Source organism: Grammomys surdaster, unplaced genomic scaffold, assembly GCF_004785775.1.
Source record: "Grammomys surdaster isolate TR1022 unplaced genomic scaffold, NIH_TR_1.0 146, whole genome shotgun sequence".
Taxonomy (NCBI): domain Eukaryota; kingdom Metazoa; phylum Chordata; class Mammalia; order Rodentia; family Muridae; genus Grammomys; species Grammomys surdaster.
In genome coordinates this window covers 155,495-179,419 of record NW_021604604.1, presented here as the reverse complement: position 1 = coordinate 179,419, position 23,925 = coordinate 155,495, and the positions used below count along the sequence as shown (strand labels likewise).

The 23,925-nt window shown below is 36.1% G+C and overlaps 1 protein-coding gene across 1 annotated transcript in view; it reads left to right on the top strand.

Moving 5' to 3' along the window:
- Positions 1-22,146, top strand: part of Yme1l1 (YME1 like 1 ATPase) — a 37,533-nt gene extending 15,387 nt beyond the window's left edge. The window contains exons 7-19 of the mRNA XM_028764868.1: positions 1,348-1,431; positions 4,548-4,630; positions 6,921-7,011; positions 9,892-10,044; positions 10,670-10,802; positions 11,586-11,648; positions 14,745-14,857; positions 15,942-16,097; positions 16,589-16,740; positions 17,616-17,742; positions 17,830-17,903; positions 18,407-18,493; positions 19,808-22,146. Coding sequence (XP_028620701.1) covers positions 1,348-1,431; positions 4,548-4,630; positions 6,921-7,011; positions 9,892-10,044; positions 10,670-10,802; positions 11,586-11,648; positions 14,745-14,857; positions 15,942-16,097; positions 16,589-16,740; positions 17,616-17,742; positions 17,830-17,903; positions 18,407-18,493; positions 19,808-19,951 — 1,460 coding nt within the window. The 3' untranslated portion in view covers positions 19,952-22,146. The remainder of the gene's footprint in view (positions 1-1,347; positions 1,432-4,547; positions 4,631-6,920; positions 7,012-9,891; positions 10,045-10,669; positions 10,803-11,585; positions 11,649-14,744; positions 14,858-15,941; positions 16,098-16,588; positions 16,741-17,615; positions 17,743-17,829; positions 17,904-18,406; positions 18,494-19,807) is intronic.
- The last annotated feature ends 1,779 nt before the right edge of the window (positions 22,147-23,925 follow it).

Genomic DNA, 23,925 nt, shown 5'->3' with positions numbered 1-23,925 from the left:
ATGGCTTTGCTGTGCTACAGCACATGTGTGGAGATCCCATGGCTTTGGATGTCAGTTCTTTCCTTCTGCTTTCCATCCTTCCTCTATGGATTCTAGCACTCAAACTTAGGTGGCAAGACTTTCATGGCAAGCTTTTATCTGCCAAACAATTTCACTGTCCTGTAGAAACAAGTAAATCAGTCTCAATGTTGGTCATGACCCACAATAAAACTTAAAATTGCTTAATCTGTGTGGGAATGGAAATAAAAATAAAGGGTAGAAATTGTGCCTTGATAAGTATAAGGCTCTTAGAGAACGTCAGAGTAGCCATCTTGTTTTTGACAAATGTAAATGATATGCATTAGGAAAAAAGATAACCTCTTCAACCTAGTGGTGCTGGGAGAAATGAGTGAAAACCTTAATGTAAGACTCAAAACTCAAACTTCCAGAATAAAACACAAGTATAACACTTTAATATACAAGCATAGGAAAGGGTTTTCCAAGATGGGCTCTAGCAGTTCAAGAAATAATTTTGAAAGGTGACAAATGGAAGTATATGAAATTAAAAAGCTTGCACACAGCAGAAGGAATCAGGAAAGTAAAGTAACATTTTCTACAATAGAAGAAAAAACTTTGCCAACCTGATGAGATCAATGTCTAGAATCTATGAATAATTGTTCAATTTTTATTCACCATAAAGCTCAATCATCAGATCATTAAATGGTTAAATTGGACAGTTCTCAAAAGAGAACTACAAATGGTTAGTAAGTGTATGAAAAAAGTTCCAACTTCCTCAGCCATTATGGAAATTCAAATTCAAAGTCCTCTGAGATTATCTCTAATCAGAATGGCTGTCATTAAGTAAACAACCACTGATCAGAGTAACAGAGGGATCTTTACACACTGCTGATGGCAGGACACCTGGTGGAGCCCTTAGAAAGATCAACATGAACATTTCCCAGGAAACTGAAAAGTGAACTGAATATAGTCCTGTTACATTTACCATTTTTGAGATTGTAAATAAAGGACTCTTAAGCATGGCATAGAGATGTTTGTACATTTGTGTTTACTTAGTTGTAGGGACAGTAGCCAAGATAGTAGAGCCAGCGCAAATACCCATCAACAGATGAATGTATGAAAATGTAGTATTTATGTACAGTGGGATTTTGTTATTCAGAAATGTCACTTGAAGGAAAATGGATAGAATTGGATATTATCATCACCACCACTGCCCAGCTGAATATTCTCATCTTAAAGTCTTAACGTAATATATCAAATTAAAAAAAAAAAAAAGAGTAACTAATACTTGGCCAAAAAGGTGTTATGTTTCATTGATGTCATTTAATTCAAAGCCTTTTCCTCTTTCAGATTCCTTAAGGCGAACTCGTCTGATCCTCTTTGTTTTGCTCCTGTTTGGCATTTATGGACTCTTAAAAAATCCATTTTTATCTGGTAAAGACTTTCATATATCTGAGTTAATTTATCTTCTCCTTATGCTTCTGGCTTTTATATTCTTTACAATTGTAACAAATATTTTACTATTGTACCAAAATTTTCTTTTGTTGAACTTAGGGTTATTGTTAATGGGGAACAATATTTGAAAAGTAAGGTCTATTTAGTTTGACTTTTAAAAAGTTAGTGTAATACTTTATGCTGCGTTTAAAGTAGTATTTTCAAAATTCTATTTCTGTGGCTAGTTATATCAGAATAATGTTATTAAATGAATAATTTTAAAAATTAAAACTATCACAGTTTTAAAAAATAATGACTCCTAAGCACTTTCCTGAATGAGCAAACCATTAGTCTCTGTTATGACTGGGGCCTTCATTAATATGTTCCTCATGAGATTTTTATTTACAAAACTCTGAAAACCATTTATTTAAAGAATTTTTGTTCCCCATCCTCCCCCCTTTTTTTTTTAAAAAAAAAAACAAACAAGGTTGAGTGCTGGAATTATAGACATGTAATTACATGTCAAATTTATGGGACACTGGGGGTTAAGCCCAGGTTTGCATGCATGCTGGATGATCACCATACCAACAGAGCTTTATCTCAGCTCTGAAAAATTTTGTGTTGGACACAAGATCTCTGTGACTTAGAGCCCTGGCTGACTCTAAGCTCACTGTGTAATCTTGAGTTCCTGGTCTTGTACTTCCTGTTTGCTTGGATTACAGGGTTTGCAGTCACAGCTGCTTTGCTTGTTTTTGCATAGCAGAGTAAAAGCTAGGGAGTTGTCTGCAGAGTAGAGAGGAGCACACTGGAAAGGGGTGAGAGTGGGTAGGCAAAGATTATAACATTAATCTGTGTTTCAAACAATCTCCATTTCTAAGGCCTCTAAAAGGACAGTGTTTCCTGAGGCACATTTTCCTGTCTAGGTGACTGAGAGGCTCATTTTGGTTTACCTTTACTGAGGAGCTAATGGTATATTCTTGTTCTTTTTTAAGATTTATGAGTGTTTACCTGTATGAATGTACATGTGCACATGTATGTCTGGTTCTCCTAGGGGCTGGAGAAGAGCATTGAGTCCCCTGGAGCTGGAGTTTAAGGTAGTCATGAGATGTGTGTGGGTGCTAGGAACTTAACCCAGGTACTCTTCAAGAGTAGCTAGTGCTCTTAAGCACTAAGCTGTCTCTCCAGACCCCTGTATCTTTATACTTCATCAGTCTCCAGCTAAATAGTAATCTTGTCAAGTGTAGCTATTTAGTGATGACTTTCTGCATAGTTCAGAATAAGACATAGCTCCCATACTTTGACCAGTAGTAATCCTTCAGCTTAGGTCTTAGTTTTAAAAACTGATTATGAGTGAGAAGTCTATTCCCAGTGACCTTCAAGTCTGCTTATACCTAACTATCCAACTAGTTACTTAACAATACCCCCTGAAGAATTAAGACCCTAAAATCACATTGGAGATGAGTTATTCAGTTGGGTTAATAATGTGTAAAATGGGGTGTAGAGAGTTTTAAAGACACTTTCATGCCTGTAAGGTCTTAGAAATCAAAAGAACTTAGACACATGGAGTTTACTACTACAAAGTTGTCTGAGGGATGAACAATGACAGTGAACTAGAATAACAAACAGCAGGTAAGAGTGCAAGGTCTGGGAGCAGTGCACGCCTTTAATCCCAGCACTTGGGAGACAGAGACGTGTGCATCTTTCTGTGAGTTTGAGGCCAGCAGTTTCAGAAGCCAGGGCTACTTAGAGAAACCCTGTCTCAAAAGAAAAAGAAAAACAAAACCAAAAAAACAAAACAAAACCGAAAAAAACCCAACCAACCAACCAAATAAAAAACAATAACAACAACAAAACCAAAGGCAAAGTCCAAAGACTTTTGACCAGTGAAATCAGGTATTTCCACCATGAAAATCACAATCAGTGATATCCATTTCCAAGCCTGGTTTCATAAAGATCTTGTAGCTCGGTTCCATGATGCACACATTTAATCTCAGCAAGAGGAAGGTATATATCTAAGTTGAAGGATATCTTGATTTATATAGCAGTTTCCGTGCCAGCCAGAGCTATATAGTGAGATCCTTTCTCCCAAAACAAAAACAAAGCTCATAAAACAAAAAACGAATAAAGTTTATTGTGGAGTATGTACCAGAGGATTAGAGTCCATAATAGCAGGGATGGCATGGTAGCTGGAGACAAGCAGGAAGGTGGCTGATGACATTTTCAGTCGTGCGGAAGGCATGGAACTGGAAGTGGGATAAGGCTACATGCTCTCAAAGCCTACACTTCCATCAGGAAGGCTTCTTGTCCTAAGTAACCTCCCTAAATAGCACCACCAACCAAGGCACATACCTGTGCCTACTTCAATGTTCTAATTCAAACCATCCAAGCTGTTAGTCCCTAAAAGGTACTAACTAAAAGGTTAGTCCCTAAAAGGCCCTGGATTGCTTGGCTATGGATCGGCTGAAAGAGCTCTGTGCTCTAGAGTTAAGATGTGTCTTTTGGGATAATAGTTGTGCCTTGGGCTTAGAGGCTCAGCCTTTGTCAACAGGTATATCAGTTACTCTTCTCATTGCTGAAACCAAATGTCTGACAAAAGCACCTTTAGAAAGGGATTATTTATTTTGGCTCACAATTCCAGGATACAGTCGCTACAGCTGCTTGAGGTAGCTAGTCACACTATAGCTTCAGTCAGGAATTGGAGAGAAGTGAAATGCTGGTGTTTAGTTCACCTTCTCCTTTTTATTCAGGACATGACCCTCACCTTCATTTAGGTTGCACTTCCCATCTCAGTCCAATTTAGAAATTCCCTTGAAGGTATGCCCAGAACCTTCTCACCTAGAACGTATTAAATTGACAGTGATTAACATCACAGTGTTGAAGTCCTTGTTAGGTATTCTAATTTAGTCATTCTAATTTTCTATTGCTGTGATAAAACACTTAAATACCTTGAGGAGGAAAGGATTTATCTACCTTTCACTTCCATGTTAACAGTCCATCATTGAGGGAAATTAAGGTAGTGTGCAGCCTTTTTTACACAGAACAGGACTACCTACCTGCCTAGATGGTACTACCAAGACTTTGATATCAAATCTCTTTACATATTTTCTTCCTGTTAGTGCGCTTCCGGACAACGACAGGACTTGATTCTGCAGTAGACCCTGTCCAGATGAAAAATGTCACTTTTGAACATGTTAAAGGGGTAAGTTGAGGTTTTGTTTGTTTGTTTTGCTTTCTTTGTATTTTATCTCACTTAAACTCCGCATTAGTCTTCCATCTGGTTATACCTAACTGCCCTAAACTTTTGCAATTTAAAGCTATGAGCCCTGTTTGAATTACAGAAGTGAATAATTTAGGAAAAGATTGATATGATTGATATTTAAAATTTAAATCATTAGTATGGAGCTGGGACCTTTCTGTTCTGACTGAGGTCTGCAGTCAAGCATAAATTGAATTTTGGGGTTCTAGGGAGATGCTGTCGTGGTTAAGAGCACTTATTGGTCTTGACAAGACCGAAATTGAGTTCTAGCTACCCTCAGGTAACTCACAACTGCTTATTAACTCCAATTCTAGGGAATCCCACTCATTTTGTGGCCTCCATGAGCACCTGCACTCAGCATGCACATGCTCTACACAGGCACACAGAATATTAAAAAATAAAGCACATTTATTTATTTATTTGTTTATTTATTTGTTTATTTTTCAAGATGGTCTTTCTATGTAACAGCCCTGGCTGTCCTGGAACTCACTCTGTAGACTAGCCAAAACTCACAGAGGTCCACCTGCTTCTGCCTCCTGAGTGCTGGGATTGTAGGCATGTGCCACCATACCTGGCAATAAAGTAAATCTTTAAAAAATTTAATTCTTGTTGAAGCTGTTTTTGGTTGGAGTATATAAGTTTTTGGCTACAGTAGGGATGAGGCAATGTCTGAGTATAGAACCAGATCCAGGCTAACAACTAAACAACACAATTGAGTAAATTCTGACAAAATATAAAATTCATGTGAGCAAAGTAACTTGGTAGAATTTACCGTAATAGGTTTGCTGTTAAACAGTTTTGCCATGTCTTGAAAAACTTGCATAACAATCCTTTCTTGCCCAGAATTTTTAAGTATGCATGTATGTATATATAGTGCTGCTTTCAAAATACAGGAACATTATCTTGATCTCTTAACCCTACCTCTCCCAGTGGCTTTTCTGTTGCCCAACTTGGGATACTTTTGCCACAGAGAGTGGGGACAGATAATGTTTATTTTAAATAAATGGTACCTCATGTCGCTTGCTTTATTCTTAGAATTTAAAATTGCCATTTACCCGTTATTTTAAGTAGATACAGTTTAGTCTATCACTATGCAGTATCCTTGGGTTTTTTTAGAGAAATGTTCTTTTTAAATAAGTCATTCAGGTCTTTTTGAAATTCAACATATTTGCTTAAAAGTACATAAATAATAAATTTTAAGAACAAGCACATGTTTTTCATCAGTTCTCACCTCAACAAAGAACATTAGAACCCCACAGCCTCCCAGAAGCCTCTTCCATTACTGTCTCCATCAATGAAAGGAGAGTCACCCTTCTGTCAGACACTTTACTTCGCTTCTACTTTTCCATCCTAATAGCTGCAGTATATACAGAATGCCTTGTTTTGTACCATCCTTCGTTCAACATGATGTTCTTTGTTGGGTTGTAGTTCATATATCCTGATTATACAGTTTGCATTATATGGCTGTCAGAATACACTATTCTAACTATCTTAAACATTTCGGTTGTTTGTAGTTAGGGATTCTAATATTGTGAATATGTACCCCATGCATTTTGGTGAACATGTGTTCATTCTCTTGAGGCTAGGAATGAGTAGACCTTTATTTTATTTTATTTTATTTTATTTTATTTTATTTTATTTTTATTTTTATTTTATTTTATTTTTTTGGTTTTTCGAGACAGGGTTTCTCTGTGTAACCCTGGCTATCCTGGAACTCACTCTGTAGACCAGGCTGCTGGCCTTGAACTCAGAAATCCGCCTGTCTCTGCCTCCCAAGTGCTGGGATTAAAGGCATGCGCCACCACTGCCTGGCGGGTAGACATTTATTTTTACTTACTATCATTACAAAATTTTTAGTAAAAAACTTCCTGTCTCTAATATTTTCTAGAAATACTTTTGGGAAAATTTCTAGAAATATAATCATGACCTAAACTGTTTAGATTTTTAGATTGCCCTTTGTCTCTACTAGGCTGTTACTTCCCTAATAGTTTCAGTTTAAGCCTGACCAATGTATTTGACTTGTTTCTCCTACTTAGTAAAGGTGAGAATGTCAGAGGACTATTGTTGGCATAATAAGGATACAGTGTAATTGGAAATAAGGATTGGGAGAAAACATACTTTTCACTGAAAAAGGCCAAGTTCACTCAAATCTGCATTAGGTATATGATTACCAAAGAGGAAGCTTTGATAATCTAACTGTTATTTGATTATTTGGTAAATTGCACTGTTTAAGGTGGAGGAAGCCAAACAAGAATTACAAGAAGTGGTTGAATTCTTAAAAAATCCACAGAAGTTTACTGTGCTTGGCGGTAAACTTCCCAAAGGTAAGAGATTCTCCTCTTTATCATCATTTGGTGTAAAACATAAAGTAGTGTATTACAGATTTTATTTGATCATTATAACTAATTGAAATTTGATTCCTAATTTTTATTTTTAAAAATATGTGCTTATTCTACACATAAAGTTCTATAACTTCTTTTTAATAAGTCATGTTTCTTTAAATAGTTGGTATACATTTACCAAAATGGATTTTTTTAATTAAAAAAATTCAAAGTTTATATATATGGTTTTTTCCTATGTGTTTGCCTACTCTGTGTATGCCAGATACTAGTAGAGGGAAGAAGAGGGCATCAGATTCTCCCAGGACTAGAGTTAGACAGGCTGTGAGTTGCTATGTGGGTGCTGGGAATTGAACCTGGGTTGTCTAGAAGAGAATCCAGTGCTCTTAAATACTGAGACATCTCTCTAACCTGACATAAAGACATTTTTTTTCTATAGCATTTGTATAGTTAAAACTAGCACTTTTACATGGATATAAAATTGCTAATGTCCCTGTTTATACACAAAATCCATCATTTGTTCATGTCTCAGTCTATGTAATGTCACCTCCATCAGGGTCAGGCATGAATCCAGGGTTACACTAAGCACTGATATTTTTGATCTTCTTTGTTTTGTTTTGTTTGTATTTGAGATCAAACTCACTAACCTTGTGTATGGTTGGTAAATACCACTGAACTACACCCAACTCCTCAGATTTTTTTTTTATTTTTTATGAGAGAAATTTTGAAGATTTTTGTTAAGTTCAGCTATGGAAATTGTATTCCTGATCTTATAATTATGAAGACAAAATGATAATTATTTTTAGCACGTGTACTTTTATGTAAACATTTATATGATTTCCTTTTTTTCCTAAAAATAGCACCCTAACCCAGGTTTTGCCCTTCAGTTAGATTATTACTTAGAATAAATTTGTAAGGGATAGGTGGGTCTGTATCTCAGTTTGTATGGTGGTTATCCAGTATGTATAAAGCCCAAGATTTGATCCCCACCATGGTAGAAACTGAGGCTGTAAACCCAACATGTGGGAGGTGAAGCAGGTGAAGTAGAAATTTAGTTCAGAATTTAGCCTGAAAAATAGGAGACACTTAGCTTTTTTAAAAAAAGGGAACAAATTTCTAGGAATAGAATTTCTATGTTAAAGGTCATAATTTGTTTTTGTTTGTTGTCTTTAAAGGTTTTTTTCAGGCTTGTAGGTTTAGAGGTTTCAATCCACAATCCTGACCCATCATTCAGGTTTGAGGCGAGGCTAACCATTATAGTGCATGGTAGCACAAAGCTTCTCATCTCACAGTAGAGGGCAGAGTGGAGAGAGTGTACTAGACAGTCAAACCTTTGAAGGCATGCCTTTGCATGTGGCTCAGGATAAAAGACACAGTCTACCCTTTGAAGACACAACTGTGAATGTGGCACAGGATTGGAGATAAAATCTACCCTTCAACAACTCACCTCTTCTGTCTCTTAGGTTTGACAGTCTTATAGCAGTAGCTTAGGCAGACTTTTAACAGGCAGTTATTTGGTAGCTGTTTCAAATGATCCAGACTTGCTGCAGTTTTGAGGCCAGATTTTAGACACTGGGAGAATCTCTTCTAGGAGTTCTACAGAGAAAGTAGGAGAATGTTCCCAAAACTTTTCCCAGTTAGGGGTACAGTGATACAATTATCATAGAGAGAATATTTAAATCTATAGTTACACTTAATTTCTAAGCATTATATAAGTTTATGGAAAAATTTTGAGATATATTCTAAGAAGATATATTAAGTCAATATTGATAAGCAACTTAAGCCAGTTAGGTAAAGCATGGTAATACTAGCGTGACCTTCATGCTGCTTTTTAGCTTGTCTATACTTTTTTAAAAATGTTAAAATGCAACATCACTACAAATTTATTGCTTTTTAATGTAAATTCTAAAAGTTATATACAAATCAGAGATTACTTTTTTCCAACTTACTATGGAAAAACCTTACTGTTATAAAAAGGTAAATATTTGGAAAACCTTGGAATAATAGCAGTTAACATCTGTGTATTATCAACATAAACTCAACACTATTTGACATTTTGTCATATTTTTCTGTGTTTGCCTATGTGCATTCATGTGCATTTCATTTCTCCCTTGAACATATGAGAGCTATAGATATCAACTATGTGTCACCTACAAGTAAAGATGCTGCTTTAATCTTATCCAACTCAGCCCAAATTAGCATTATTGGTTTAATATTGGCTTTTCTTGTTTTGTTTTTTAGTTTATACCACATCTCTAGAAAATACTTTTTAGTCTTTTATGGAAGTAGTTTATCAAGATTCTTCCATTTATATTTGGTTGTTTATTTTTTAGTGTGAATTTTATGTTGTTAAAAATGAGTCTGTATTCCTTTGTCTTAGTACTCTTTTCTTGTCTTGCTTGTTGATGTGTGAATTTTACACACACACACACACACACACAGAGAGAGAGAGAGAGAGAGAGAGAGAGAGAGAGAGAGAGAGAGAGAGACAGACATAGAGAGACATACAACACAGTTTGTTTGGGATAGACTCTCACTCTCTTCCCCCTAGCTGGCCTGAAACTAACTGTATAAATCAGGTTGACTCTGAATTCACAGATATCAATTTGCTTCTTCCTCCTTAGTGCTGGAATTAAAAGTGTGTGCAACCTCTCTTTGCTGTAAATAATATTTAAATGGTATAAGAAAATTAGTTGTAGAGAAAAATGTAAAGTGAAACATCATCAGAAATTTTCGGTTTTTTTTCCATGTTTGGCAATATTGAACATTACTGTCATTTCTGTTATAGCAATTAATATTTGTGTTAGAGGTTTTTATTGAGGTATTTAAAAAGTAATGACTCATTCTTGTCTCTTTTTCTTCTAGGAATTCTTTTAGTTGGGCCACCAGGAACAGGGAAGACACTTCTTGCCCGAGCTGTGGCAGGAGAAGCTGATGTTCCTTTTTATTATGCTTCTGGATCGGAATTCGATGAGATGTTTGTGGGTGTAGGAGCCAGCAGGATCAGAAATCTTTTCAGTATGTTTGGTGTATATTTTAGACTCTATGTTAGAGAAACAGTAATGTTTTATTTACCCTTTCCTTGATAATTGACTTTAGTTTCAGGTAACTTAATGGAACTGTATGCTTTATTTAAACAATTTTACTTTGTACATGTGAAATATGTGCAGTCAATTCTCTTCTACCTTCTTGGAGGTTCAGGAATTGAACTCAAGCCCATTGTATACTGAGCTATCTTACAGGCGCTGCATTCTTTTTTTTTTTTTTTTTTTTAGATTGAGGATCGAACCCAGGGCCTTATTCTTGCTAGGCCAGCGCTCTACCACTGAGCTAAGTCCCCAACAGGCCCTGCATTCTTTTCTAAAATAGGCTAGACAGTCATAAGGCCTGGTGATTTGCTAGATGAAGTTAGAGACTGTTGATACTGAAAAATCTTGGAGTTTTTTTGGTTTTCATTTTATTTATAAATTTTGTAGCATATAATTAATATTTATTAGCTGATTATATTACATTTATACAAATAGGAAGAATGGAAAACCGGTTCTTAAGTATGACTCTTTGATGGTCTTACAGGTTTTAATATTTTTATGTTCAGAAGGTGTTGATTTCTTTGAAGTTATTTGAATATTTTTTGTTTTCTTAGGAGAAGCAAAAGCAAATGCTCCTTGTGTTATATTCATTGATGAATTAGATTCTGTTGGTGGGAAGAGAATTGAATCTCCAATGCATCCATATTCAAGGCAGACTATCAATCAACTTCTTGCTGAAATGGATGGGTAATTGAGTCTTTGTTAAATATGATGAAATATTTTGAAAATTAGCATTTATACTATTTTAATGGCAATTTAGAGTAACAGGTACCTTCCATTATTTGATATTTACAAACTTGGTTTTATGCAGGTTTTTCTCATGGAAGATTTGGTAAAATCCCATAGATTTTAAGTGTTATATGTGCTTAGGTAACAGTCAAATGTAAGAAGTCAAATTTTTCTTTCAATATTGTTTCCCTTACTAATTGATGTATCAGGTCCTCTCATTCATTTCTTCATTCATTGTACTTATAAGTGGAAAACTGATTCAAATTCAAACTGGTCTATTTAAAGAAAGATATGGAGTATAGCTGTAACTCAATGGTGAATCTTCTGCCGCTAATATATATGAGTACCTGAATTAGGTCCCCAGTGCTGACTCGTATACTCCTCTCCCAACACACATAGGGATAGATAATACACTCGTTTCTACATAGTTGATGACTGAAAAGGAAGAAATGTTGCCTTGAGTAAATTATCTTAATGTCAGTGTGAGACATTTTGACTAAATAAATGTCTTGTACCACATAATTTGAATTGATAAAGTTAAAATTAATTTTTTAATATTTAAAGAGGAGCCTGGGCTTTTGATGTCAGTTTGCTTTCCCAAATAACAGTTGGTTTGTGATTTATGTGACTATTGGTTTATTATCAGCTAAGGTTAGCAATGAACAGTTTTGTATGTAGGTATTGTTACATGTAAGCCGTACTTCAGTTTTCAGTGAAATGGTACTTTTTTTTTCTCTCTAGTTTCAAGCCCAATGAAGGAGTAATCATTATAGGTGCCACAAATTTCCCAGAGGCGTTAGATAAGTAAGTATAAAAAGAAAAATTTTGTGAAGAATATGCGCTACAACAACATTGTACTAAGAGAGGACTACCACAAAATAACTTGCATAGTTCTGTTTATAGAGAATATTAAAAATATGCAAATTCAGAGACAGATAGTGACTGCTAAAGGCTTGGAGAATGTAACCTAATTACCAGTGGATGTAGAATTCTTTTTTTTTTTTTTTAAAGTATGAAGGAATCTTTTTTTTTTTTTTTTTGTTTGTTTTTTTGTGTTTGGTTTTTCGAGACAGGGTTTCTCTGTATAGCTCGGGCTGTTCTGGAACTCACTCTGTAGACCAGGCCAGCCTCGAACTCAGAAATCCGCTTGCCTTTGCCTTCCAAGTGCTGGGATTAAAGGCGTGTGCCACCACCGCCTGGCTGAAAGAATCTTTTTTTAATTAATTAATTAATTTTATTTATGAGTACACTGTAGTTGTCTTCAGATACACCAGAAGAGGGCATCCAATCTCATTATGGATGGTTGTGAGCCACCATGTGGTTGCTGGGATTTGAACTCAGGACCTCTGGAAGAGCAGTCAGTGCTCTTAACCGCTGAGCCATCTCTCCAGCCCTGGATGTAGAATTCTTAAGGAAGAAAATAATTCTAAAATTATATCAAATGATGTTTGTAAAACCTAATGTATTAAACCCAGATGGATTATTTACTTTGAATTTAGAACTGTTAGAATTACTGCTCAAAAATACTGAAAACATGTATCACATTTAAACAGAAAGCATTTTAGAATGAAAATTTATAGCATTAAAGGTTTGTCTTAGGAGTGAGGCTAGAGATGGCCCAGTGGTTAAGGAGCATGCTGTCCTTGCCGTGGATCTGAGTTCTGTTCTCTTTCCTCAGGAAAGGGTTCAGCCCTCAGAGGTGGAACACTTTACTTTGGCCACTTTAGGCACCTGCTCTAAAGTGCACATATCTGTGCCTCTTCCATATTTAAAAACAAAAATAAGTTTAAATTAAAAAAAACTTTATGAGTTATTTTTGTGTGATTAGTAGTTTGTCTTTTTCTGATATAACAATCTAGCACTCTAGATAGCAATTAATAAGGGAGTGTCTTTTAAAATGTTTTTTTTTTTTTTTTTTGAGGTTGTAATTATATCATTTTCCCGCTTCTCTTCTCTTCCTTCAAGTCATCCTATGGAACTCCAACTAGGCTCCTTTCTAAATCCACTGTCTTTTTTTTTTTCTTAAGTTTGTGTGTGTGTGTGTGTGTGTGTGTGTGTGTGTGTGTATTCCTAAATACATAAGTACAACCTGTTCAGTGTGTATAGCGTTACTTGGATGTGTATACTTTTTACGGTTGATTGTTCGGGATGCTCTTCCCTGGTTTAGACTTGCTCCTGTTCTCAGCAGTTTGACTTACCTGTAGTTCTTTGTTTAGGGGTGAGACTTCATGAGCTTTCCCCATCCACATTTGCATAACATAGCATCACCCTTTTTGAGGTCATGCTTAGGCTGCCATGTCAGTGAAACATGATGAGTGTCACTTCTGACATTTCTAGGAGATACAGTTTTACAACAAGCTCCCTGATTCTTTGGCACTTACAGTCTTCCAAAATGATCCCTGAGCCATAGGTGTAGGATTTGGGTTCTTGATTTATCAGTTGGGACTGGGCTCTATAACTCTGTATTTTGATCAGGTGTAGTTTTCTTTCTCTATAGTAGTTGCTGTCAGTTGCAGAGAGAAGTTTCCTCGATGAGGGGTGAAGACTACCGTATCAGTGGGTATAAGAACAAATATTTAGAATGTAATTAGGGATTGTGCTGGTTTAGCAAAATAGCAGTTATAGGCTCTCCTCTAAGATCCCTTACTATTCCTGGGTAGCTGTCTAGGTTTTCAGTACCAGAGATGATTTCTTTCTTGCCAAGTGGGTTTTAAGTCCAATTAAAGAGCTGTTGGTTACCACTGAAGTGTGCATGTCTCTACTGAACTCTTAGGGTTAGCATGCCATGCTGGTTAATATCGTGCTTCATAGGTGTCATACTTGGGTGGGACTGTTGGTTGCTTCTCTCTTTGAAAGCTTGCATGGTGTTTTCTAATATTATGAAAGCTAGTCTTCAGGGAAGAGGCATTCCAGTCAGTTCCAGCTCAGCGGTCTCTAGGTCCTGTGTCTGTGCGTGTGCCTTCTTCCATACAGACTTATTTTCCACCTCTGGTGGGGCAGGCAAGGACAGTCGCAGTTTTATGATGTTTTGAGAGTCTCTTGGACAACATTGACCAACAAACTCATGCCTGGTGTTGAGCTTTTTGTTTGATGGTCTATGGTTCTTTGGGAAACTATCACCAACCCAGAAGGGAGACAGACAGACAGACAGACAGACAGACAGACACACACACACACACACACACACTGACTTACATATATAATAGATATGTTTAGGTAGACAGTTAAAATATGCGGGGCATCTTGTCACATCCCTTTAATCTCAGCATTTGGAAGAAGAGACAGGCAGATCTCTGTGAGTTTGAGGTCAGCCTGGGCTACATATTGAGTTCAAGAACTATTGGAATTATATAGAAACCCTGTCTAAAAAAACTTACATATCGTTAGTCAAAAAATTTTTTTCTATGAATGACTGATATAGAAACTGTGCATCCAGTCCCATGTTCAGATGTGAGAACCTAACCTGGAATAGCTGCACAAGCGAGGAAAGTAAAAAGAGACCATTGGGGAGGAGCTACAGCTGCAATAGAGAGGGACATAGGGAACGAATGATCTGAAGGGCTCTAAGTAGGGAGGGAGAAGAGAGAGAATGCTACCTTAGTGGCACACATAATATCCATGTGAGCTCTTTCTCCTCCCTTCTGTTCATTATTTCTTCACACCAGGTTACACTACAGATTTCTGGGACTCCTTCCTTAGCTTCTTGAGTTCTGTGGCTGTGGGTGTGCAGTTCCTGTGAGCCTTGTCTTAAGGCTTCTGAGCTTCTGAGGGAACTGTCTGAACATTTGTATTCAGAATTCTTTCTTATCTTTGCTTGTCATTGTTTTCCCATCACGTGTCGAATGTATGCTACTATTTTCGGCTTATTAATTTATATATATCCTTTTATTTTCCTCCCAGTGCCTTAATACGTCCTGGTCGTTTTGATATGCAAGTTACAGTTCCAAGGCCAGATGTGAAGGGTCGGACTGAAATTTTGAAATGGTATCTCAATAAAATAAAGTTTGATAAATGTGAGTTCAATTTCTCAATTCAAATATTGTTATTTCAGGAAAATGGAAATATATCTAACCATTCTGCTTGGTCCCTATTTGGACGTTTATGGTCCTTTAAATCTCAGACCAGTTAAGTTTTTGCTCCTCTCTATACTCATTTATATGTGTGTTCTTCAGTTTGTATATTTATTCAGAATATTATTTTCTTGTATCTTGATTCCAAAGGAAATTTGGTTTAGGGTTTATAGACATGCATGCATATATATATATATACATATATACATATGCATACATACAAAATTGTGTATGTGTTTAATGCATTTATATATTAAGATGTGTGTATAGATTTTAAATCAAAATACAGAATACAAAAAATAGGCTCCATTTAAAAAGAAGGCAAAATATGAAACAAAGATATATAGAAATATGGAACGCTTGAAGACAAGGATCAGTAGTATAAGCTGCAGGATTTTCAAGGATATCTCCCATCACAAGGAGAGATGATGGTATTTCAAGGTGAAATTTTAGAGAAAAGAATTTGGCTTGCTTTTTCATTTGTGGCCAGGCTCAATATAATGTAGAACACATCTAAGATATGTTTATTTTATCTTTTATGTGTACAGCTGTTTTGTCTGCATGTATTTATTTATATCATATGTGTGCAGTACCAATAGAGGGCAGGAGAGGAGCTGCCCTGTGGATGCTGAGAACTGAACCTGGGTCCTCTGCTAGAGCAGTTGGTACTCTAAACTGCTGGGCCGTCTCTCCAGCCCCAGCATTCACTATATTTCAAGTTTCTAAATCCCTTTTACAGTAACTGTTTTTTTTTTTTTCAGAGAGCTAGTAAAACTTAGAACTTTTCTGAAAGTTTTATTATTGAAATAATTTTATTAATAATGTTTATTATTACTAATTAATAGTAATTAATAACATCAACTTAAAATGACATATTTTGTTGTTTAAGTTTTATTAAGTTCAGTTTTGTTTTAAGATACCTGTTGTAATTCAGAGTAATTGTGTTCTTTCTATCTTCAAACTGTGAGTTGAATGGGAAGAGCTTGTATTTAGTAATGAAGATTTATTATGTTTTCTTTCTCTATAGCTGTTGATCCAGAAATCATAGCTCGAGGGACTGTTGGGTTTTCTGGAGCAGAGTTGGAGAATCTTGTGAACCAAGCTGCATTAAAGGCAGCAGTTGATGGAAAAGAAATGGTTACCATGAAGGAACTCGAGTTTTCTAAGGATAAAATTCTAATGGGTATTTCTTCCTTCTTCATCTCCTTCTGCAGTTCATCTTTTTCTTTGTTTTTAATCTGCCATACCTTTTTATTTTTGAGACTGACTTTGATTCTATAATCCAAGCTGGTCAGCTGGCCCTCACTTCCACTACATCTAAGGCTGGCTGGGAACTCCTGCTAGTCATCCTGCCCTGCCTCAGCCTTCTAACCACCATGCCTCCATCCTCCATAAGGAATGCTCCCTCCTTCCTTCGTTTTCTCTCTCTCTCTCTCTCTCTCTCTCTCTCTCTCTCTCTCTCTCTCTCTCTCTCTCTCTCTCTCTCTCTGTGTGTGTGTCTGTCTGTCTGTCTGTCTGTCTGTCTGTCTGTGGTTTGGCTGTTTGCTTCCTTCTTACCACAGAGACTCATGGGCTAACCTGAGACCTATTATTTTCTTGCCTCTGGAGTGATGTGATTATAGCCTACCGTACACTCCAGTTAAAGTATACTAACCTATGTGTTGCTTTTCTTAGGACCAGAAAGAAGAAGTGTGGAAATTGATAACAAAAACAAAACTATAACAGCCTATCATGAATCTGGTCATGCTATTATTGCATATTACACAAAGGATGCAATGCCGATCAATAAAGCCACAATCATGCCTCGAGGGCCAACACTTGGACATGTGAGTTTCTTATAGCCCTTCCTCACCCCTCCTCCCATTACTGTGCTCGGAACTCAGAGACTCATGCATACGAGTCGAGCTCTCACCACTGAACCATGTACTGTTTGTTTTTGTTTACTTGTTTTGTTTGTTTTCTTTGAGACAGGGTTTCTCTTCTCATTTTGTAGCTCAGATTGCCTTAGAACTCTCCATGTAGCCTAGAACTTGTAATCCTTCTGTCTTGCCTTCATAAATCCTGAGAACACATATTTGAGCCACCTTGCCTAATATTCCTCATTTTCTTGTTTTAAAATTCACTTTCAAATACAGCTTTCTAGAAGCATATATATATATATATATATATATATATGATTGCAAATTCCTAATGATTTTTATCTCCTTTGATTTCCTGAACAACACTGAAATAAGATCCATTTGCTATAATTTGCTATCAAAGTGGTTTCAAAATATATTTCAGGTGTTACATATTTATACTGAAATGTAATGGAAGAGTCACTGTTGACTATAAATTTTAAATATCTAAGTAAGCTACTACACATAAAGGCATTTATGTCATAGTGGCTGGTCTCATAGTTGTTCCAGGATACTTGTTAGTACACGTTTTCAGTCTTGAATCTTCTATATTTTTGTGCAGCTAGGAAAGTGTCCTCTTGCAGCATTATGCACCTGATGTTTGTCATATGCCTTTTATATAGAGGACTTTCTTTGTTTTTCATGTTGGTTTTGTCATTGAGTTACTTGCTGATCATGTCTTTTGGCTTTCAGCATTATCATACTAAATACTGTCTGTGGGAAAAAGATTAAATGACTTTGTTCATGAATGTAACTTTCAGAAGTGTGTCTGAATGCCTTTTGGTTATTATTGAATTGTATAGGTATCACTGTTGCCTGAGAATGACAGGTGGAATGAAACGAGAGCCCAGCTGCTTGCACAGATGGATGTTAGTATGGGAGGACGAGTGGCAGAGGAACTCATATTTGGAACTGATCATATTACAACTGGTTGGTTTTTGATAAGAGTATTGTCTTCAAATTTATGTTCATTCTTTTAAAGATATTTTCAAATTATGTTTATTTTTTTTAATCTAGGTGCCTCTAGTGATTTTGATAATGCAACAAAAATTGCTAAGAGGATGGTTACCAAATTTGGAATGAGTGAAAAGGTAGTTGGATTTACCATGTGGTCCTTTGATAGATTTATGAGTTGATAACATTCCTTTCCTTGTCTAATTCTTAATTTGTTTGTGACTTATACTAAGCACTGCTTTGACTAGTAATAGTTTTTTATCTGCTTAAAGATCATGAGCTAATAAAATATAAAATAAATTATTTAGCTCATCTTTCTAAACTTTCTATTTTACATTTTCAGTATTTCACATTCCTACTTTATCATTGCAGTCCACGAGGCACATGAACTGAATTGCTATATTTGGGAGAGCTGCAAGGGTTTTCTGAGAAGGCACTTAAAGGACTTAAACTTTTATATGCTATATACATTTGCTACTTCGGTTTGTCTTTATGGTTTGCAAAGAATAATACTTTATTGTGCTCAACGTTGTATGCTCACACTGCCACGTATAATATTTGCTTATACATAGGCTGGTATTTACTGTGCTCCATTTCTTGATAGTAATTTGTTCAATTACTTTATCCCTTTTGGTATTAGCTTGGAGTTATGACCTACAGTGATACAGGAAAGCTAAGTCCTGAAACTCAATCGGCCATTGAACAAGAAATAAGAATCCTTCTCCGGGTAATATTTTTCTGAGCTTGATTTAAAAAAAAAAATTAATACAAAATGTGCCTAAGTATTTTTAAAAATGATAATAAGGGAGGTATAGTTCATTAGTAGAGTGTGCTTGTCTAGCTTATGAAATGCCTTGGGGTTTAATCCCCAGCACTGCAAACAATAAGAAGTGATGATAACTAAGGCTTTTAAATCTCACCCTGAAAAATCCAACAGGTGCAGATACACTGAGTATACTCAAGAGATACTGATGAAGATTTGGGATATGGTTCAGTTGCTAGTGATTCCCTAGTATGTACGAAGCACTGGGTTCAGCACCACAGAAACTAGGCCTGTGAGCACATGTCTGTAATCTTAACATTGCAAGGTAGAAGCAGGAGGTTTCAACGTTCAGGGTCACCTTTGGCTTCATAGTACATTTGAAATCATCTTTAAAAAAAAAAAAGTAAGCTTAAAACAGGTATCAGTTATGAAAGGTAAGAGAGCAGCTGGAACTGTTTTTCAGATTTCTGCCTCTGTTTATGCCATTTATATTTATATTTATATTGTTTATGCCGTTAGCTGAAGAACACAGAGACCAAACTGGTGTAGGTAGATTGTTTTTTTTCTAGTAAGAAGTTATTGAATTTGGACACCATAATGAACATTTAAGCTAGAAATAGGTACGTTGGTCTGGACCTTACTAGAAAGCTTGCTTTCATATTCTTAGATACTCAAGTTGCTCATCCCTTAAGGATTGCTCTTGGAATGAAGAAAAGATCTCGCTGAGGCACAGTACCTATTGAGTGAGGAATGTAATCAGTATTAATTAGACAGTGTGAAGAAGCATTGGGAGTAGTGTTTTCTCCAAGAGGTAGGCTACTGATGATGGGGAAATGGTGGTGGAAACAGGGAAGCATTTAGGTTGAGAGTAAGAACTTCAGGAAAGCAGACTTCCAAGGACACAGCCAGGCTTTAATTAACTGCTTTGGAGGGCAAAGCAAGAAATGCCTTAATAGTTAAAACTGACAGAATGAACATCTTAGAAAGGCAAAGGCTCTTTTGAAAGATTTTCTGAATTCTCCTGTTGTAATACATTGCATATACTATTTATATTATGTACAAATAGTTTCCTTTTTTTTTGGTTTTTCAAGACAGGGTTTCTCTGTGTAGCTCTGGATGTCCTGGAACTCACTCGGTAGACCAGGCTGAATAGTTTGCATTTTAAATAAAACTTTTAAATACGTAAATCAACATATTTTTAAGCTACTTTAGTTGTATTACTTACCTATGGTTTTTGCATCTCTACACTTTGTTGTATGACTTATTTTTCTCTTTCAGGAGTCATATGAACGAGCAAAACATATCTTAAAAACACATGCGAAAGAACATAAGAACCTGGCAGAAGCGTTGCTGACCTATGAGACTTTGGATGCCAAAGAGATTCAAATTGTTCTTGAGGGGAAGAAATTGGAAGTGAGATGATAACTCTGTTGATACTGCTGGTTTTATTACAAGAATATACTTAGTCCTACAGTTTCCTTTGCAACACTTTCCAATTCCCACTCCTGACTTGGTATATAATTCAAGGATGTTAAACACTTTGTCAATCTTCTGTCCCATTATTTGATCTTGGTTATTCCTGTGATGGTACCATTGGAGATTAGTAACCCATAGCAGATGCACAAAAAGATAAATAAAGAGCTGTCAGGATTAAAGACAGATTGAAAAATGTCAATCAGTCATGTTGAAAGTAAGCAATCATTTTGTGGTTGATTACTCCAAGAGAGTAAAAATTGTGCCTTTCTCTACTACTGGTAAGTATATATATATATATATTTTTTTTTGCAAGCTAAATTTGAAAAGCTATCATTTCGTGATAGTAACATTTCTCTATGGAGAAAACAAATGCCTTCTCTATGGGGAAAACAAATGACATGGACATTTCTACTTACATCAGTAGAAATGCCATTAAGATGTACTTAATTATGTTCTTGATTGACCATGTAAAATGGCCTTTAAAAGAAGCTATTTGAATTGTAAATATAAAGATATACTCAGAATTTAAGTGATTGTAATGGTTTAAAAATGCAGCATGTATGCCCATTTTCTTTTAGATATTACTATCTCACTGACAAAATTTGTTTCAGAGCAATAGTATTTTCTGAAGTAAACAAGTAACAAATTATATTCTGAATATCTGTATAATTACATTTAATCTCAAATTCAAAATGAAACCAAAAACTCAATTGCTTCAAAAATGATTTTTCACCATCGCCTTGTTAGAATTGGAAGGCTTGTACCACGTGCACATTACAGGGTTTACAGGTAATTTCCTACTTAAATCAGTAGACCATAGTGTGAGTGTATTGTATTGGTGTTAACAACCAAGTTACAGTCTTGAAGGAACTATTAAAATTACATTCAGTCTTCTTATTGAGGATGTATATGGTCTTTATTAAAGAAGATAGGTATAATTAAAGGGACCTTGTTACATCATATTTTTGACCTTTTAAAATAATGTTAAATTTTGATACAATTTCAAAGTGAAAATGTTGATAGAGCTCCTTTATATTGACTTAGACTGACAGGCTTTAATTTTCACTGCTGATTGCTGTCTCCGTTGTCATTCATGATCATGTGATTGTTCTCTTTCTTGTCCCCTCATTCTCTACATATTCATGCACACAAAGATGGAAAACGTCGGTGTTTTGTCTAACCTGACTTCAAACATTTTTACAGTCCCATTGAGTTGTAGTTTTCATGTTACAAAACTTATCCATTGTAAATATGTATACCAAAGACCCCCCTTTTTTATTGTGTAATCATTACCACAGTTAGGCTTTAGGACAATTTTTTTCAAGCCTTCAAATTTCAAAGTGACTACACAGTTTTGTATCTTGTATTATGTGAAGTTTCAGTCATCATTAGTCAACATAAAGTGGTGTTTAACTACGAACATCCAAATTGAATTCCTCAAAATTCCAGCCTCAGTAAATTTTATAGCACGTTTACTGTGGCTTTTGAGTTTTAGTTAGTCTTACTGCTTCTACTTTGTGTGTATGCAAAGACTTTGACAACCAAGTATGGATATGATTAGCTGGAAAATTTTCTGCTCTGGATGTCTGGTAAACAAACCTAGGATATTTTATGATGTGATTATCAACTTCCTCTGGCTTTTTCACATCACAGAAATATTTTGCAGAGCAGCCATCTGTTTCAGGCTAGTGAGCTGCTTATCCTTGAGATCATAGATTTTGTCAGTAGTATACCAAATCAGCTGAGTTCTCTTGTGAAAATGAGAATAAGCCTTTTTTATATTTTTCTTGGGGTTTTGTTGTTGTTTGGTTGTTTTTTGTTTGTTTTGTTTGGGGTCTTTTCCAGAAAGTTTTCTCTATGTAGCCACCTGAGCCTTCTGGGTATATCATTCTTGGCACACAAATCTTATTTACAGTGTCTTCCTTCACCCTGGATTAAACATGTGGACTAGGAGCTGCCCTGAGTTGGAAGAACCACCAAAGAATCATGTTCTTGGTTAAATTTAGTGGTTTTCATGAAGGAACAAGTCATACTTTGTTTTAGGTCTCTTGTTAATTCCTGGAGTCGTAGAATGGTCGGTTGTGTTGGTTTCATTGAGGTTTGTAGTTGACTCTTTTCAAATAAAAATGAATTTATCTTGATATATTTAAAAATCACATTCCAACTGAAGCATTTTAAGGAGAATGAATTTAGAAGAGTTTTAAGCTTTTCTGAGCTCATATTCAAAGCCATCCAAATGCCTGGATTGAATTATGGGAATTGGACTCTCTAGCTTCTGTCTCCTGGCATGAACACCCACTTAAATAATTCATTATATGTGAAAATGCCTTGACTTGTATCAAGCAGGCCTAGTTGCAGCATCATTGTAAGTTGAGTATGATAGAAAAGACAGTTGTACATTACTTTACACTTGTCCATATCTCAATCAGCAGAGCATGAAGATACAGTCTCTGTGGGGAAAGGGAAGGAAGTACAGAATATGGTTTCAGACTCCAGTACTGGGCTTGCACAGATCCCCATGTCCACTTTCCTTTGGTGACAGTGAAATGGTGGCCGACTGTAATGGTCATTGGCTCAGAGTAACCTATAGCAACAGATATGCCTCAGCCCTCAGCAGTTGTGATTCTGTTCCCTCTGAATGCTACATCCAGCCATGGTAGTTATGGGTTTAGAGTGCTTCTGCAGCTTCAGTGATCATGAGCTTAAGGACCTTAACAGAAGACCTGGGGAGGCTTACTATGGAATGCCATTTCCAAAGTCTGGCTACAGAGCTTAAATTCAGCACAGCTTCAGTGAGCAGGCAGTAGATTTTAACCATAAGGACCAGAGACAATTAGAAAAATAGCAAATCTAAGATACAAGTCAAAGTACTACTAGATAATCCTGAAGAAAGAAGTTTTAACTGTCAGTGGCAAAGAATACACAGCACCCCTTTTCAAACACTAAACTTCAAGGAAATAATTTTGAAATTAGAGCAATTTAATAGATTGAAGTAATTTATTTAATCTTAGGTGTTTATAATACTTTGAAGTGTAAAATGGTGATAGAAATAAGCAACAACAAAATTGTGAAAAATCTTATTAACTAATAACACAACAACAAAAAAAAGCCCTAACACTTGAAAATGAAAAAAATCAGGAGCCAGTGAAAAGACTCAAGTGTAAAGCATTTGCTGCTGGGATGCAGAGAACCAACTGCTCTTGTAGGGGTTTGTTTTATCAACTCGACACAAACTAGGGTCAGCTGGAAAGAGGGACCTCAGTTATGAAAATTGTCTCCATTGGATTGACCTAAGGCAAATCTGGAGTCCTCGTGATTTGTGATCCATGTAGGAGGGCCCAGCCCATTGCACATGGTGACACTTCCGCAGGTGGACCTGGGAGGCACAGGGAAGGTTGCTGGATAAAGAACTTGGAAAGCTGTCTCATGCAGCTCTCTTCTAGGTTTCTGAGTCTGTCCCTACATGAGTTCCTGCCCTGGACTTACATGAGTTCCTGCCCTGGACTTCCCTCAGCGACTGTGATTGTGATGGATGAGCCAACTCTTCCTCTCCAAGTTAGTTTTGGTTAGTGTTTTATGACACCAACAGAAAAGCCAAGACAACTCATTGAAGTTTTCCTCTCACCTCTACTGCTGCCCACACATAAATGATTAAATGGAAATAAAAAATGGACAATCAGAATAAAAGGAATAAAACAGGATTTGAGACACAGCAGGAAGGGAATGTACATCAGAGCTGTTGATTTGGGCATAGAATAAAACTGGGTTAGAAGTTTTATTTGAAGGGGTAAAGGAAACCAAAAAGCAACAAACCCTTTCCAACCTTTAGGAAGATATAAAAGGTATTTTTCAGAATTACCTGGTTATACAATGAAGTGAAAGTGAAGGACAAAAGATCTTAAATCAAGAGAAAAGTAGTT